Consider the following 17,480-nt stretch of genomic DNA (forward strand, 5'->3'; position numbering starts at 1 on the left):
TCCAAACAACCTCTAATAATATGTAGATATGTTAACAGCTGTTACTGTTTTGCAGATTGCAATCTATGGTAAAAACTTCTGCACCTCAGCAAGGGATGCGTTCTTTCTGCTCATGAGAAATGTGGTGAGGTAAGGAGGCATAATGCCATAATATTCATATACCTGCCATCGCTAAAAATGTGCTTGATTAATGTTTTAAATATTCATATTATTCTCAGTTGTCTAAGGCTGCTTCCCTAACCTGATACCCTCTAGATATTTTGAGCCACAATCCCCTGAATTCATAGCTGAAGGCTATGCTGTCCAGAAATTCTTGGAGTTGCACTCACAATGCTTCTAGGGAATGCCAGCTTAGGAACAATCATTTAAAGGGTAGATCACATTTTTAATTGTTTTGCACATTTGTTGATAGAGAAATTTTAAAGTTTAAAGTTTAAATATTTCAAACAAGTTTGTTCTAGATCCACAAAGGATATAATTAACACCTCAAACATATATTTGTTTCGGTAATTTAAAAAATGTTACATATAAAAGCATTAAACCAAAATGTTTTCAGTTTGCACCTTCTTGGGTTGTTCTGCTATGAATAGAAGGTTGCCACAGTGTGGAGACCAAGAAGAAGAAGGGCGAGAGATAGAAGAGGCAAGAAAACGTATTCCCATGTCAGGAATTTTGTACTAAGAATTTACAGAGTAAAGAATGCAACACATAAACAGGTCCTACCGGTACAGCTCTCCATTTAATCTGGGACATGGCTTAATGGTGTAGAGAGCTGTATTCAAGTTCTAGCAGGCCTAAATACAGCTCTTCTCTACTTCTAGCCTTATGCATGGAAGTCCAAGAGAATGTAGAGCAAGGCTGTGTGCTCACTCCTGTCCTCTATCTAGTGTAATCCTGTCACATGTTCATCAGAAGAAATACCTAAGATAGTTTAGTTCCACCCTCCCCTCATGGAAAAGCTGTTGCTGGCTGGGATGGTAATAGGCAGAAAGTTGGATCCAAGCAAGGGAGTTATCTGGCCTTTTCCTCAGATGCAGCCTGGTGAAAATGTATCAGCACCTTCTTCCAAGGATTTCACAGAATTTGGGGAGGCTAGGCTCTCTCCCAATCCTTTCACTAAGCATCAACAGTATGCATGTATTTTAACCTTGATGTTTCACATCAAAGCCAACTTACCTTGAACTACTGCTACCGACCATGATTAATTTGTTATGTTTCCATGACAATGAATTTGCTTCTTTAAATTATGAAGTTATTAATGCTAAAACTTATCTTAAATTGCTAACAAGCATATTAAAAATGTGCTTTCCCAATCTGCAACACAAACTGTTTCTCAATAAAACTATCAATGTTTTCATCATTAGAATGCTTGTGTAGTATGTTAATTTTGACATACAGAGGTATACAGTATTTTTGGATAGCCAATCAGCAAATAAAGGAATATCTGCCTTTTTTCCAATAATCTAAAATACTAATCTTTGCTTCTCTGAGGAAATTATCAGTTTTAAATCTTTATCTAAAATTAGATCCCTTATGTTCGTAGAAACAGTCTGTTACATAGTTATCAAAGTAATCTTAGTATAACACCTAGAAACAGACCCGTACTACCTTTTGGACCCAAAACAACATCATATTAATTTTCTTCTCTGTTGCACAGGGTTGCAGTCCTGGATAAAGTAACAGACTTCTTATTATTCCTCGGTAAAATCCTTGTTGCTGGAGGTGTGGGTGAGTCAATCATTTAACTCTCATTCATTTGTTTCAGTTTTGTTAAGGCCACTGGATCACATTGAGAAGATGGTTGACGTGAGACCTCTCTAGTTTGCAGCCCTTTTATGACTGGAGTTCATGTAAATAAGTACAGTAAAGTCTCATGATCTCAGTGTCTCATAGGACATTCATTATTAGGTCATTTTAATGGGATAAATCTAAACAGAAGACAAGCAAATTAATTCATCAAGAATAGGGGTAAAGGAATTATGATGACTTTGAAAAACTTTGACTCCTATTTTCTATCTGGTGATTTTTGCTCAGGAAGATAGATTTACTGAGATAATCTTTAATCCTATGAATTGCTGTCATAAGAGAATCCATTAGATTTGCATGGGTATTTTAATTGTTTTGCTTATGAAATTACTGCAGCTTTCCTTTGTTTTACAGACTTGCAAAGGTCATAAATACGAGAATTGGCTGTAAAGTTACTTTTTCATCATTGTTGTAACTGGGAATGGTTATCAAATGAGGCAGTCACTAAACAAGGATTTCCTATAAAATATTACTAACCCAATAATCATAGCTCCAGGCCCAGTGTACCTGCTATAGCGGCAATAATTACACCTAAAAGGAATCATGGAAAAGTTCCTTTTAAATGTCTTAACGCCAAAGTAGATGCCAACTATAAAACTTTTACATTAATTAAAAGCAGTTAACATGTATTTAATAATTTTCCTCTTCTGTCATATGAAAAATTACAATATATTGGCAATGTTTAGGGGGACTTTGGGAACTCTGTCAAAGGCTTTCAGCATATAAGTCTGAAGTCTCAGATCATGTCTTTTTGCCTTTTCTAATAAGTAGGGATTAGTGTGAGGGGATTAGAATCCCTTCTAATAAAAAGGGATTAGGAATTAGGTGTAGGAAACATACTGTGGACTGGATTTAGCTCCTAATAAATAGCTGATGAGTTCTTCCCAACTATTGAGATCTACTCTTTATGCATGAATTTGAACTGGGATCTCCTATTTGTGTTCTAAAGTTAGGAATTTTATATAATTTATAAATAACTTGTGATTTTGATTTTCTGATATTTTGATTTTTTTTTTCTTGATTTTCTGAAATTTTCCGTTTCTCACCTTTTTCAATGATTTTGAACTTTTTATTGATATCCAGTTTCATCTAAAATCTGCTCAAGTTAAGGAATCTAGAACTAGCAGAAACAGAACTTTGTAAAAATAGCTTAATTTAAGAGGTATATTTGATGACTGCAGTAAAGAAATTATAGAAGGAGATATTAAAAAAACAAACAAACTTACCTTGACATGGATATGGATGAAACTCTAGAAATTCAGGAAATCTATAGAAAAAAGGTTTGGGCAACATGAACAAGAATATTGCTACAAAATATACTTGTAAAAGTCACATATTTCAAGACTAAAGAGCAATACTGAAATCAAAAAGAAACTAAAGTGCTTTAAAACTTAGAAATACAATGATTGAGAGTCTACCAGATGTATCCCCAGATATATTTAGGAAGAGAATTCTGAGATTTTTGACAACTGTCCTTCAGTACAAAAAACATGAGGCTTTATCCATAACAGGACAGGAATAAAGACCAAGAACAGACAGAAGAACAAAAACTGGACCAAGCAGGTGGTTCTTCTTCATAAATTAATATAAGAATCATCATGATTCAAATTAAAATATTTTCAACCAATATTGATAGGCTAAATAATCAATTTAAAAAGGAAAAAATATGAAAAAGGGCATATTATATGTTTGCAAGAGACACATATTAAAATGATCATGTCAACTTCTTGGACTGTAAACATCTTTGTTTCCAGAATTAATGTCAGAACTGGCAAGACACCAGAGGGAGTTTTGACCATCAGCACCTTCGTCTTGCTGATTTTCTGTTTCAGATTATTTCATTCTATCTAGCTCCTCACAACCTTCAGGCACCAGCTAAGGACCTTCACCACATCTCCTGCTTGGTCCAGGATAGAAATATACAACTGAGTATAATCAAATATTGATGATCCCTCACCACTGGATAACCTCCCTCAGCAATTTCATATAAATGTTAAAAAGAAGGGAGCAAATCCTTGGTACCCTACACAGCAGCAGCCAACAGTTGTAGCTCTGCTCATTCACCAGCATCACAAAGCAGGAACCATCATTCGGGAAGCAATGGAATAATTGAAGAACAGTGCCACCCCTTCACTACCCTAACAGACGATCCAGAAGGATATCATAGTTGATAGTATCAAACATGACTGAAAGGCCTAAAAGGATCAGGAAAGCTACATTGCCTTCATCCAGGTTCTGGCATAGGTCATTGTCTAGAGGAACTCATGGGGTTTCTCTCCCATGCCCAGATCTCAATCCTGATAGAAGAGAGTCCAGATAATCTGCTTCCTCTGGGGATTTCTGCTTTTGATGCCCCCCTCACAGAAGTTATCTGAGTTGGCTGGATCAAGAGATTGTTTCTTCTACCACTACCTCCTCCAAAGCAGCCAGTACTGATCTCTCTCCCAAAGAAGAATTGACCCAGCCACATACATTCCTGCTTGCTACTCAAAGAGACCAGGTTGGAGGTGTGGCAGAGCTCATACTGCAGTGGACCTTACGTGCTTCCTCAGAGTTCCATAAGCTGAAACAAATCCCATGTGACTTCACAAACAAGCTACCACAGCCAGCAAACTCCACTCCCTGATGCACTGATGATGTTACCTAGCCTGGTAATGAAATGTCTGCAGAAAGATAAGTAAGCTCAAATAACACCAAGAACCCAACATGTCTGTCAAAATCTTTCCAGGTTGAGTCCAAACCCAAGTGAATGTGAGTGATTTTATCAACAAAGTATTTGGAAAGCATGTCACAACAGTACCTGCCAGGAGATCATCCTGCCCATCCCTTTTCAACATGGAGCAGTCCAGCAGCATTGCCACTGATAGAGCAAAAGCAGAGAAACACTGCTTCTTTGCCAGGTCTACCACCAAATAGGCACCATCACCTGTGATTGTCATATTTACTCCTCATCTTTCTCCACTAGCATTCTAAGCATTTCTTCTTCTGCGTCATCTTCTGGAAATCCTCAGTAAACCCAGGAGCATCCCAAGATCAGTGAACAGAGGAAGGCTGCTTCTAAGGATCAGTCACATCCAGTGCTCAAGCTGCTCTGAATTACAGCGATGCAGTATTGGCTGCCAGATCACTGAGGAAAACTTCAAACATTTGCAGAAAACCCACTGGATCTGTAAGCTGTCTGAGGTGGACCATCCTCGCAGAGGTTGTAGAAGGCAATGAGGCTGATATTGACCAGGAAGTAACATAATCATGGCAAAGGACTAATAATAATATTCTCCGTCAACAGATCAAAAGATGACTGTCCTGAATTAAAAGCAAGGGCATAATGTGTATTATTCACATTCTTTTATAACTGGAAAATGAAATGAGATTTGTCTGAAATGAAACCATTTAACAGTGAAATTGCTTAATGCTTTCCATGTGCTTAAGAATAAATTCCTGGGGTTAATTAATTTACATACTTTTTCCTTCCTGCTTAGCATAAATGTTATTCTAAATTAGCATCTCAGTTTATCACTGAACATACTGAATAAGATTAATGGAAAATAGTTAAATGGTTCTCCAAGAAATAAACTAGATAAGCTTTTTAAAATCAAGTTTGAGTTTCTTTTCTGGTTTGCTAACTGCACATGTTATTGAAAGAGATTGAAGGCATGATAAAATTGATTAAAATCTTCTGGTTGCATGAATCAATCACAGGTAATTAATTGGAATGCCAATTTTAGACCATTACAAATACTGAGGATAATTAATGTCATGATTTATTGTTTGGAAAATCCTATTTTAAAAACTCTTGTGGACCCTGTTTCTGAAAATGCATGTATGTTTAAATGGAGATGTATAATTGGCTTGGAGGTAAATAGTTGAATAAATAATTTATGTAGTATATTTGTAAGTTGTTCAGCTCAGACACCTTACAGACCCAGTGGGTTTCCTGCAAGTGCTTGGGGATTTCCATACCATCTCTTTAATAACATGTGATATATTCCCAGATATGGAAATATCTATTGCAAGTTATATTCTTTGTTTCAGAACATGAGCTATAAGGGCTTTAAAGTGCTGCTAAATCATACTGTAGCTAACACCCTGTGCTTTTTTCTCCTGCAGGTGTCCTAGCCTTCTTTTTCTTCACACACAGGATACCAGCATTTACACAAGAAGCACCATCACTGAATTACTATTGGGTCCCGCTCTTGGTAAGTTCACATTAGGATTTAAGAATCCAAGCCTGGTGTTGGCATTTGGCCTGGTGAGACAATTGTTGGGATTCATGCCTCCTCCCCAGAACGAACAGTACCACACCTAGATTTGTTTCGATTCTGGTTTATTTAAAACATCTTTGCTCAGCGCTGTCCAGATAAATTCTGTGGAAAGTTTCTGCAGCCACAATACTATCTCAGTCTCCACAGGATGGCTCTGGTTCATATTTTGGCAATATGAATTGCATGGATGGCGGGACCAAATTTGACTTGAGATTGATATTTGGATCCCAATTCATATTTCAGGCAGGTAGCATGGTGCTCTCCAGGTACTTTGGACTACATCTTCCAGCTTTACTTGCTATTGTCATATTGGCTAGGGCTAATGGACATTGGAACCCAAAACATATGGAGGTCCCAGGTTGTTTGCTTTGCTCTATTAGGTCTTTTGCACTTCCATTTAGATTTTTTAAAAAAGAAAGGAGGTCCATGACTATGTACTTTGTCTTTAAAGAAAGGTTTGGGAAAAGAGAAGAGGCAATGGATTACCGGCATACTATAGGTTGCAGCAGGTTCATATAACGCTAAAGGAAGATGTAACATGAGACTACTGTGCCCCATTCAGAAGGCTACTAATGGGATTTTACTTTCCTATTAACAGCCTTGCCAACTGTACCAGTTCTAGAAAATCTGGGGAAAAATCACTATTATTTTCTAAGTTTAAAGTCATGAACATCTTGGGAAAAGCTGTCATGGTAATGTAGATTTAACATGCTTTTCTTCTTTTCCAGACTGTCATTATAGGCTCTTATCTAGTTGCACATGGATTCTTCAGTGTCTATGCAATGTGTGTTGATACACTTTTCCTCTGTTTTTGTAAGTAATCAGCCTTTTGTGATTTATTTCCTCTTTCAGTAGTGCTTAGATAAAGGACTGCTAAGTCACCTTCCTAACAGAATTCATGAATATGTTGGAGGGATATGTATAGGCAATCACATGTCAGATGTGATTTCATTGGTCAGCTAATGAAATATTACTATTGCTAATTACTATCATGACTTTTTTGAGGAACTGCTCCATAATAATTACTAACAGGTTGCCACTAAGTATTTTATAGATTCATTTTGTCCAGCAGCATTTCATTTACAGTAGATGAGTGTTATGTGTTCTTGCTAATAACATCCTTGCTGTTTTAATAACGACACCAGCGTTGGTTGAATTTAAAATAACATGTTTCCCCTTCTGCATCTAGATTGTCTTTAAAAGAGTTGGAAGCGTATTATATTTAACAAGGGAGCATGAATTACTTACTGTTCCCACATTAGTCTGTGCTCTAAATGCAAGCAAGATTAGCCATCCTTATGAAATTATAAAGATAAAAGTGCCTTTCAGCATGCTAGCCAGGGAAATCCTGCCTGCTGTTGAGAAAGCACTGAAGACAGAACTTTAGAGAAATGATCCAGTGCTCAATAAATAATTATGATTCCCATGTTCCCCCCTCCCAGTCTTTTGGTTATAGATCAATCACTGGAGAGCTTGACCTTTATGTGACCTATAGTTGCATGGGAACTGTAGTCCTATTCTTCTAGGTTTCCACTTTGCCACAATGTCTTTTTTTTTTTTTTAATCATCCAACTTTATTAACATTCAAAATTTTATCTTATAATTTCAGTTAATTTACCATTAGGCTCCCCCTCCCCCCACCGCTGCCCAAGGCTACTGTGGAGTACAGTATTGGTATGTTATGTGCTTCACTACCAAGCATAAATTAACCATTCTTAAGCTGTTGCATGGACAGAAAATATGGATCATAGCATGTCTCACTCCAGCTTGGCTATGACTTATATAGTGTTGATCTGAAATTGTGTATATCAATGCTTTTGTGATATTCTGCAATGGCACAACACTGAAATTCAGCTCTACTGTTGTCGGAATTCTAATCATTCTTTTCCTCCCTTTCTTCTGAATCTCTCCTTTGTTTTTGTTTGGCTGCATGATTGCTTTTGCTTTGGCTCTTTTTGACCACTTCGTATTCAGGTGAAGATTTGGAAAGGAATGATGGATCTACAGCAAAACCCTACTACATGTCAGCTAGTCTGCACCGAATTTTGGGGAAGAAGGAACTGAGTCCAAAAAAGTTAATGGGATAATGCTCAAAATGGCAACAGTGTTAGTTTCAAGGAAGGAAAACAATTAAAAAGCAGGATGCGTATAATTTAGACAAAAGATTTTTTTAAGTATGATGCTTCTGGTTAATAAATCATTTGTGTTGCTTTGTACTATCTAAAAATAAGCAAACGGGCAACATTTTAAAGATGTCTTTTAACAGCTGTGAAACAAGGTCACATCATAGTTTTTATAGAGTGCCTATGGGTAAGTGTAAATGTGAAGCTTCTTTTTTTTATCTTTAGCTCTTAGTGTTTTAATAACTTTTCTAACCTGAGATTTTGCTGTTTGAAATGACAGCCATTTTGATAACTTTTTTTATAGGTGTATATTTGTAAAGGATATTCAGGCAATTTTTCGAAGCACTACAATGAATCCTAATTAGCCATAAACAAATCAAGATTATTGGTAACCAGCAGGTGGTCCTAAATTTGTAAGGATGGTGCTATGGCTGTATTTTTACTGTACGTGCTGGTTGACAGCTATTTAAACTGTGACTAAAATATACTAATGGTTCCCTATGAAAAAGGGCACATTGCTAAGTCAGTTTCCTCCTAAAAATGGTGTATGCTGAGATGGAGATAAATTGGGATCCTGCTGATTTATCTCAAAAAAGATAATGAAGGGTAAAGATTTTTAAAATATCTTCAGTATTTTTTTTAAAAAAAACGATTATGCCAATATCTATGTTTAGTTTCAAAAAAATTTAAGTCAAGCAATAGCCTCTGCTCGTCATCAGATGCAATATTTATGAGTGCAGTTGCAAAATATTATTAGTGATACTGGTTAAGAGTGCCATGATTTAGTCTGTGCTATGTAAACATTTTTTCCTACATGAAATATCCATAAAATAAAATGCAATACTATTTTTTTCTATGGAAGAAATCCTTCTAGACTAACTCAGTCTTCCCTAACCTGGTCTTCTGGAGATTTGTTGGAACTTCTGTTCCAGAATTCCCCACCAGCCCAGTCTTTGGTCAATGCATCTTTTGAAGGTGCCAGGTTGGAGAAGGCTGATCTGGTTCTAAAAGCCCCAGTTCATTAGCGTTTCCTCATAAGTTTTCCTCCTTCTCTGCTGCTGCTAGACAAAGAAAAAGAATTAAGGATTGTTGCCTTTAGGTCCCGCTTGCACTATTTACATGAACATGTGATCATTTTTCATACAGACAGGAAAGAGAAGAGAGAGAGATGTAATATGAATGAGTATTCCTTTTAATTGAAGTAAGAACTGATCTTGAGTCTCATACAAAAAGACCTAATGAGTAAATATCAAAAATTAGTATTCTGCATCATAAAACAGAACATGCTCTAGAATTTTACCTGCAAAGAAAAATGCAATTTTCTTATTCAGATTTGGAATTTAAAAAGCAATTATACCATAATCCCATTTTATGTTAGTAAAAGCTGGGGAGAGAACATATCCTAAGGCAGGAGAGCTTCATCACAGTCATGGTGCTTACTTAGGAGTTGTCTCATGTGAACTTTTATTTCTGCTAAACATTAAAACAATAGATGGCCTTAGTTATGCTGTTGCTCCTGGGTCATGAGAGGCTTTGAAATTAATATGACATATTATATTTAAAAAAAAAACATGTCATGAATTCTATTATTCCATCATGATATAATCATCTATTGTTAAGTCAGGGGTAATTGGCTTCAATTCCAATTGAAGCTTGTGTCCAAATTTGCTTTGAGGATTCTACTTTTCCTCTAACTTGTTGCACAAGTGCCAGGCTTACCATTCAAAAATTGGACTCTCCAAAATTAATTCAAATGAACTTCCTAGTTCTACATTAGGCTGGACTTGGTTTTAAGATAATGGGGGAGTCCAACAGGTACTGCAGTTGATTTGTATTTAATTGGACTGATAGAGAATCCCTAGGTGTTTGTTTTTAGCATTTCTGCCCCTTCTGTTGCAAACAAGAAGGTTTTCCTGGAAGCCCATTCTGTTAAAAGAAGAGACTTACTTCCAGATGAGAATATTTTTTGAGGAAGGTGCTTAAATCATTTATATTCCAAAGGAACTGAGAGAACTACCAATCTGAAATAAATTATGTATATGCACTCAGCTGAATGTCCATTTTGGTGAGTAGATGTATTTTTTCACCAGACAAATATAATTCATCCCGATTTCCACTCAGTCAGCTTTACTGGAGGAGGGACTATTTCGCTAATTCTACCTACTTAAGCAAAAACTGTTCTGGAAGGTTGGGGAACTCTCTGAGACAACAAGAGAGATGCAGGAGGAACCAGGAACTGCTGAGAATCATTTGCCCTTCCTTCCTCAGCAGGAGACTCCAGAAGTTTCTGCCTTCCCCAGTGGAATGGTCCCTTCCATTTAGAGGCAGGCAACTCTGGGTCCCATCTGTATTACTAAAACTCAGAGCAAATTGGTTTCCCTGGATGCAGATGTCCCAGTCAAAAGATGCATAGAGCCTCCTCACTAGAGCAATCACTGAGCAGTTGAGTATAAGCAGACATCTACTGGGAATGCCTCTAAAAGGCAACTTTTATCCATGGAGGAGAGTACTCCTCAACACATAGAGCTGGTTTCCGATTTAATCATATTTAATTCATCATCAAAGAAACTTAAGTTTTCCAGTTGTGATCCCTGCTCAAACATTTAACAATGGCAATATGTGAACACAGCTAGTGTGTTGCCCACATAGTATTAATATCTTGAGATATATAATAAGCAAAACCACTGGCTTAGTCATTGCTATGTAAGTCCTTGCATGTTAAATCTTAGGATTAGTCTTAAATGTTGTCAACTGAGATAAATTCATGATATTCATTTCAAAAACAGCAAGTCTACGCTTGAAGTCACAATGCAACCCAGAGTAAGGTGTCCCTAATACTAGATTGTTTCTAGATTATTAGAACTGATTCTAATAATTATTAGAACAGGGATGACAACTGGAAAACATGGCTTGTTGTTGTCTCAATGATTACAACAGGGGCTTAGCAATCAATCCAAAGAACCTAACATAAAGGAGGAAAAGCAAACTAAGAATTTGCCAAAGAAGCCACAGTTACTTTTTTCACATGCAACCTTTATTCTGGCTTGTTTTTTATTTAACAAGCCATGGTTAAAATAAACTGTGATTTAATATGATGTGTGAGCGCAGCCGGTAGGCTGTACTTGAACAAGTAAACCCAGTGTGAAAGGTAATGGACAAATGCCCTCAAGGGAAACATTCTAGAGTCGTCTTATTAATTAAGCAACTGAAAAACTGTGAAAATGCTAAGCAATAGCACTGAAATTTGGTTGCCATTCAGTCCTTTGAAATGTTCAATAATGGCAAAGTATACATCCGATAGACAAAATTCCTGAATATCTTTCTCAGAAATGAATGAGCATTAATGTGCAAACTAAGTAATAATTTATTTTTGAAAGGCAAATAGCTTTGAACTTTGACTGATGTGTTTCTTAATCCTTGGGACAAACCCTGCTGTTTGTTATAGTGTCCGTTTTATGCATATAGTGCTTTAACATAAAGCTAAAGCTTGATAAAATGCACTTCCTTGCTTTAGAGAAGTCATAATACTAGACAAATCATTTCTTGATGAGATGATAATTTTGAAATAGGCTTGGATCCTGCACTCATTCTAGTCAATGGCAAGGCAAAGGCCTTCTTGATTGAACTGGTGCAGCGTCTGGCCCATCTGATTCTAAAGGGCTGATTATATTATTGCGCCAGTGTTTACAGTATGATAAATGCCAAAACATCCCACATGTAATATAGATTGCAAGGCGTTTGCTGTTGTGCACAAAAGGGCCAGCAGATGGAAGTATTGGATTGGTTTGATTTTTTGCTGTCTGCCTTTCTTCCTCCTAGTGGAAGATTTAGAAAGTCAGGATGGTTCTACTGAAAGACCTTATTACATGAGTAAATCTCTGCTGAAGATTCTGAACAAGCATAACGTGCAAAGCAAGAGACATTAGGAAAGATCGGTTGTCCTGACCACACCATTGCATTGGGTCTGGTGCATTGTTTCTGCAATACATTGTCAGCTTTTACTCGTGCAAGTTTTATACCAAAGCTATTGTCCCTGTGAAACCATCCAAGTTTGTCCTGACACCAGTTTTAAAATGCCAGGGGATAGGGGAAGTATGAGAGATTTTTTTCCCTTCTCTCTCTCTTTTTCTCTCTCGCTGTGGCTTGGATGTTTTGGAGTGAAAGAGTATTAAAATGTTGGCTGTTGTTTTTCTTTATTTTTCTTCTTTAAAAAAGAGGTATGAAATGTTTTACTGTTGCAAATTTTGTTCTAGGTGAGTAAACAGATTTTTGAAAACCAAGTTAAGAGTTTCCAAGGAAGGAAAACTGTAAATGTCCTTTTCAATATATATGGTCAAAGAATATGTAAATGTCTCTTGACTGCATTTAAAGTCTTGTCACTTTCCTAGCCTGTACAGCTATGTGCTCCATAACAAAGTGCCTTACTGGCTATTGGTATCAACTAGCTTATGTTCCGAAGTTTACAAGCACCATTTGAACCATAAATTACCATTGCTTGAAATGATAAACAAAAATCTCTTTCAGTTTACTTGAAAGTATGGGAACAAGTTTGGTTGTTTTATCCTTTTGCGAATGATGTAAAATCTGTATTTTTCCCACCACCATCTGCTCCAAAAGCAAAGCAGTGGGCAATACTGCATTTAGAGGGGCGAGTTTTTCAGCATAGCTATATCCAGCTTGAATTATGTTTCACGAAACTGAGTCTCTGCTGCCCTTCCACTTCAACATGTGCTGTAACCCACATATAAACTGTTTTCTAGGGTATTCATCAAACTTCCTCAACCCAGGAGATCAGAAATAGGTCTGCCAACTTTTCAGCTAGCTGTTGTATCTATCTTTTGAACAACAGCTTGATCTGCCACAATGAACAGTAAATGTTTATTGTTATGCTAAGAAGTATTACCATATGATCCTGAATTTAAGACAGTCTTCCTCCCAAAAGAAGAACAGATTAGACAGGGAAAATTATAAAGAAAGAGAAACATCCAGAGCAATGCCCAGATCCTCATGCCACCTTTCCTCAGTGTATGCAGGGTGGCATCAGCCCCAAGACAAAGCAACCCAGGTTCCCCCACCCCGTCTCACAAAAGTGTGTTTGCACCTGTATATATACCTGCCAGAAGCCACATGTCAAAAAAGGACAGACCAAGATTAATTAAAAAACCAAATGAATGATTAACTACTGGTTACTGATTAACTACTTACATTATTAATTTCCTAAACACATCTTTCCCTAAATACGTCTACCCATTTCCCTTGGTCTCCCTCCCTTCCTTCCAGCAGAAACAGGAAACGAATCAAAATATAAGGGATATGAAGTGAGGGAAATGGGTAGATGCGTTAGGAATTACAAAAAGGCTGGAAAATCATTTGGCAACTCCTCCTCCTTCCAAATTATTGCTAATTATCCAAAGTGCTTGTGCTGTTCTGCAGTGATGCTCACAGTCATTTGCACCCTCTGCCCATTTCTTTGTTTTATTCACCAGCTTCGGAAGAACACTTCCTCCCTTTACAGGTTTGAGGGATCATGAAAGGGCGGTTCCACATACAGCTACAGGGATCAGCTGTGAAGTTGGCAGTTCTACAGACAAGCTCCCATGTGAATCCTGGGAGGAAAAGAAACGTTTTTCTTATTTGGCCTTGTATGTGTGATGCCTGTAGATATTTCTGCTTCCAGAGCTGATGAAATCCATTCAGAGGGGTGCAGCTGGAGCAGAGTAATGCTGCACCCTGAGCATTCATGTACATGCTCAGATTACCTTTCTGTTGGTTATCTGCACATGCACACCCAAACCATCACACCAGAGGCCCCCTCAAGCACAGGCAACACAGGTACCAAAGGGGGAGGACCTGCGTTGCAATGCGCAGTTGGCATCTTACTGAGCATTCCAAAAAGAAGAATCTTTTCAAGGAATGGAAGCTTGGAAGGGCATTCTGCAAAATAGTCCTCTGAACAGTATGACCCTTTTGGTAACAATTATTCTCAAGTTACAGGAATGAATGTTACACTAGCAGTGGCAATTGTGACTGGATAGCACTGCTTCTTAACCACAGGTGGTATGTGTGTGTCCCTTTGGTCTTACGTCTACCCTTGCTTTCATCAGGATAATTGTACCCCCCATTAATGTCAATCATGGTGCATAAATGCTACTCACAAAAGTTACAATAATAATATTGCAGTTTTACAAAAAGCATTTCTTAGGTCTAAAGGGACAACAGGGCATCTAACAGTGCAAACTTTACATGTTTACTCAGAAGTAAATCCCACTGAATTAAATGAGACTTAACTTCCAAGGACTACTGTACAAAGTGCTAGGCTAACACCTTAACATTTGTAATTCTTTCCATAGGTTTGTTTCCTACAGCAACCCCATTCTATTTGCTCAGAAGAAGGTGTTGCAGCCTTAGATGCAAAGCTTAGCTGAATTCGTTTGGTAGCAAATCCCATTGCTTCTGAGTAACTATGCCTAGGTTCATGGAATTAAGGGGAAATTCTGGCTCTATTAAAATCAGAGATACGCTCATTATCGCCCCTGGAATCAAGATATAATTTTTAGGGCTATTTGTACAAGGTCTTGTACTTCCATGCACTAATCAGCTAAGTCAGAATCACTTCATCAATCAGTCTATGATTTAAAGTCCTGCTTTGTAAAGTACAAGAAATTGGAACAAGGAGATGCATATAGTACACTAGTGTAAAGTATTTATTGCTTTGTTAACAAGTGTTAAAAGGCTATTTCATTTTTAAAATCCATCTAAAGATAAGATGTTATTTTAAAAAATGAGTTTTAATTTTCTAACTTTTGATAAATCTATTATTCCCCTTGTAAAATGTTAATTATTTACAGTTCATGATAATAAAAGAGAAACTTAATGTCCTCTTAGTTTCTGAGATGTATAATTAATACTTCCTTAAACAATCATTAATGCAGCCTGTGAAAAGGGGTCCATCACCATTTCAAATATGTACTCATAATTTGCATGGTAACAAATGAAAGACCTTGTCTGTTTCCCTGCTGATCACATTTCTACTTCAAATGTGACTTTTAGAGACTGTTTTTGTGCCCAAAGCAAATTAACTTGAGCACATGGCCGTCTGAACTTTAAAATCTATTTGCTTCTGCTGTGCAGAAATGTTAGAAACATATTGTTGAAAATATCTTTACAGAACTTAATATTTAACACAAGTTGTTGTTACTTATTGTTTAACAGCTCTTAAGATTTGTTCTAATAAAGGTTTAGATATAAAAGGATGGCTTTGCTTTTTTCTTCCTCTCTGAGTGTAATAGACTCAAATGATGTTTGTGTTCCTTCCCTACAGAGCCTGTTTGCACTACTTCACTGTACCACAAAATCGGTTTGCTTGGTTAATAAACACAGAGCACAGTCCCATTGATTTTAATAGGACTTCCTGCCTAATCTGTGTGTAGAACATGCCCTTTCATGCGTTGCTCATCTGTAATTCCTAATAGTTCTAGATAAGGTGTCAGAAAATTACAGCCAAAAGAGATGCAGCAACATGTGATGCATGATATCCATTTTACTTGCCCAATATAAAAACAATATGGAGAAGCTTTCAAATGATTCTCCACATAATAACCATTTGTAATAATCCTGAATGGTTTGTAGATCGAAAGGCAAGGATACCAAGCTTAGCAACATTTTTGTCTACCTAATCTTCCTTTTTACCTTCAGTTACAGCTGTTCTGAACTGCCAGGTTTTAATTTATTGCTACAGACTTTCAGCCAACCAATTTCCTTGTTTCCATTATGGTCTATAGGATCAGTTGAAAACTAGGTGCATCTTAAAATCCAGTGATGGATTTGTATGTAATTGGAAAGAATCAACTGAAAGCATTTTGAAAATTAAAATAGTAGGAGATTCAGATCTAGTTCAGTCTTGTTGATATAAGAGCAGATGATCATGATACTGTTCTTGGTGCTAAGATCCTATTTGGTTGCCACATTCACAAACCACTGTTATCTGGGGTTAACTGGTTCACATGATGCAGTGAACTAAATCACATTGGTTTGCAGGACATGAGGCTCAATGGGGTTGGCTAGTTTGTGATTTAGTATTCAGACAAGCACAGTCATAGTCAAATGAAAGAAAGGGTCAAAAGAACCACACTGTTCTTCATTTGCAATATCTATTTCTGAGTGGGAGAACTCTTGTTCATTCTGCAAAGCACATGGAATATGTCTAAGTACTAAAACACTATAAACAACATATGATACAAGTTTACAACAATATTCTATCATTTATAAATGAAAGCATTAATCATCTTGGACTAAGACAAAGAATGTATTCCAATCTAAAAGCTGAGATCGGGAAGGATTGTTGAGAGTCCAAGATCTTTAAAGTCTACCCTATATTTACAGAGTTGTTTTTAATTAAATCTGGATTTCTTAAACTGCTCCAGCATTCTTTTTGTATCATATGCAACGTGCCGTGGATTGGACTACAACCCTTGGTTATCCTTGATTATTGTGTCTTTGCACATTCCCAAGCCATAACTTATCACAAGCTGCTTGCTTTCTCATCTTTAAGGCATGCTCATAAATAGGCTTTTTGTGATTGATGGGTTTTCTGTAACACTTAGTTTTTCCTAACTTTTATTTTAGATTTAAATCCACCATTGGCTGAAGGCCACAGAAATCTTAATCCATCACCAGCTGAATTTTAAAACTGGGGCTCATTTTTTTTCTTGAATTGCATTTTAAATGTTCTGATAGCTAAACTTCATGGTAAGTTCATGACCTAGTCAGTTGTTTAAACATTGGTCTTCTTCATCTTCATTATGGTTAATTCATCCTTGAGGGAGGGGGGGTGTTTCTGGCTGCTTTTAAAGAGGCGCTGATGCACCCTCTTCTCAAGAATCAGTTGCTGGACTCCACCCTCTTGGACAATTTTCAGCCAGTCTCTCACCTCCCCTTTTTGGGGAAGGTGGTAGAGAAGGTGGTGGCACTGCAGCTCCAGAGGATCCTGGATGAAATGGATTATCTGGACCCCTTTCAGTCAGGTTTTAGGCCTGGACAGAAACAGCATTGGTCACCTTTTTAGATGATCTCTGGCAGGAGAATGATGGGGCGTAGTACATCCAGCTTGACATTGACCTTTCGGCAGCTTTCAGTACCATTGACTATGGTATCTTTTTGGATTGGCTGCAGGAGTTGGGAGCAGTTTTGTAATGGTTCACCTCTTTCCTCCAACACCAGTCCCAATAGTTGTTGATAGTGGGTGAGAGGTTCAGCCAGCGGCCCCTGCTTTGTGGGGTGCTGCAGGGCT

General features: G+C 37.3%; 1 protein-coding gene across 8 annotated transcripts in view; it reads left to right on the forward strand.

Moving 5' to 3' along the window:
• Positions 1–17,480, forward strand: part of SLC44A5 (solute carrier family 44 member 5) — a 188,721-nt gene that overhangs the window by 161,552 nt on the left and 9,689 nt on the right. For 4 of the 8 annotated variants that reach the window (XR_015793458.1, XM_088128430.1, XM_088128431.1 and 1 more), the window contains exons 18-21: positions 56–129; positions 1,658–1,728; positions 5,914–6,002; positions 6,797–6,881. Coding sequence is in view for 7 of the 8 variants with exons in the window: in XM_088128430.1 (XP_087984556.1) it covers positions 56–129; positions 1,658–1,728; positions 5,914–6,002; positions 6,797–6,881 (319 nt within the window). In the remaining variant the exon portion in view is untranslated. Of the gene's footprint in view, positions 1–55; positions 130–1,657; positions 1,729–5,913; positions 6,003–6,796; positions 6,882–7,677; positions 7,743–8,042 lie in introns of all 8 variants that reach the window. The other 4 variants (XM_088128427.1, XM_025169427.2, XM_088128429.1 and 1 more) reach the window with 3 other exon arrangements.

Source organism: Python bivittatus, unplaced genomic scaffold (genome assembly GCF_059951505.1).
Source record: "Python bivittatus isolate LINGU-HERP-01145 unplaced genomic scaffold, Pbiv_v1 ctg000700_np1212, whole genome shotgun sequence".
NCBI classification, from domain to species: Eukaryota; Metazoa; Chordata; class Lepidosauria; order Squamata; family Pythonidae; genus Python; species Python bivittatus.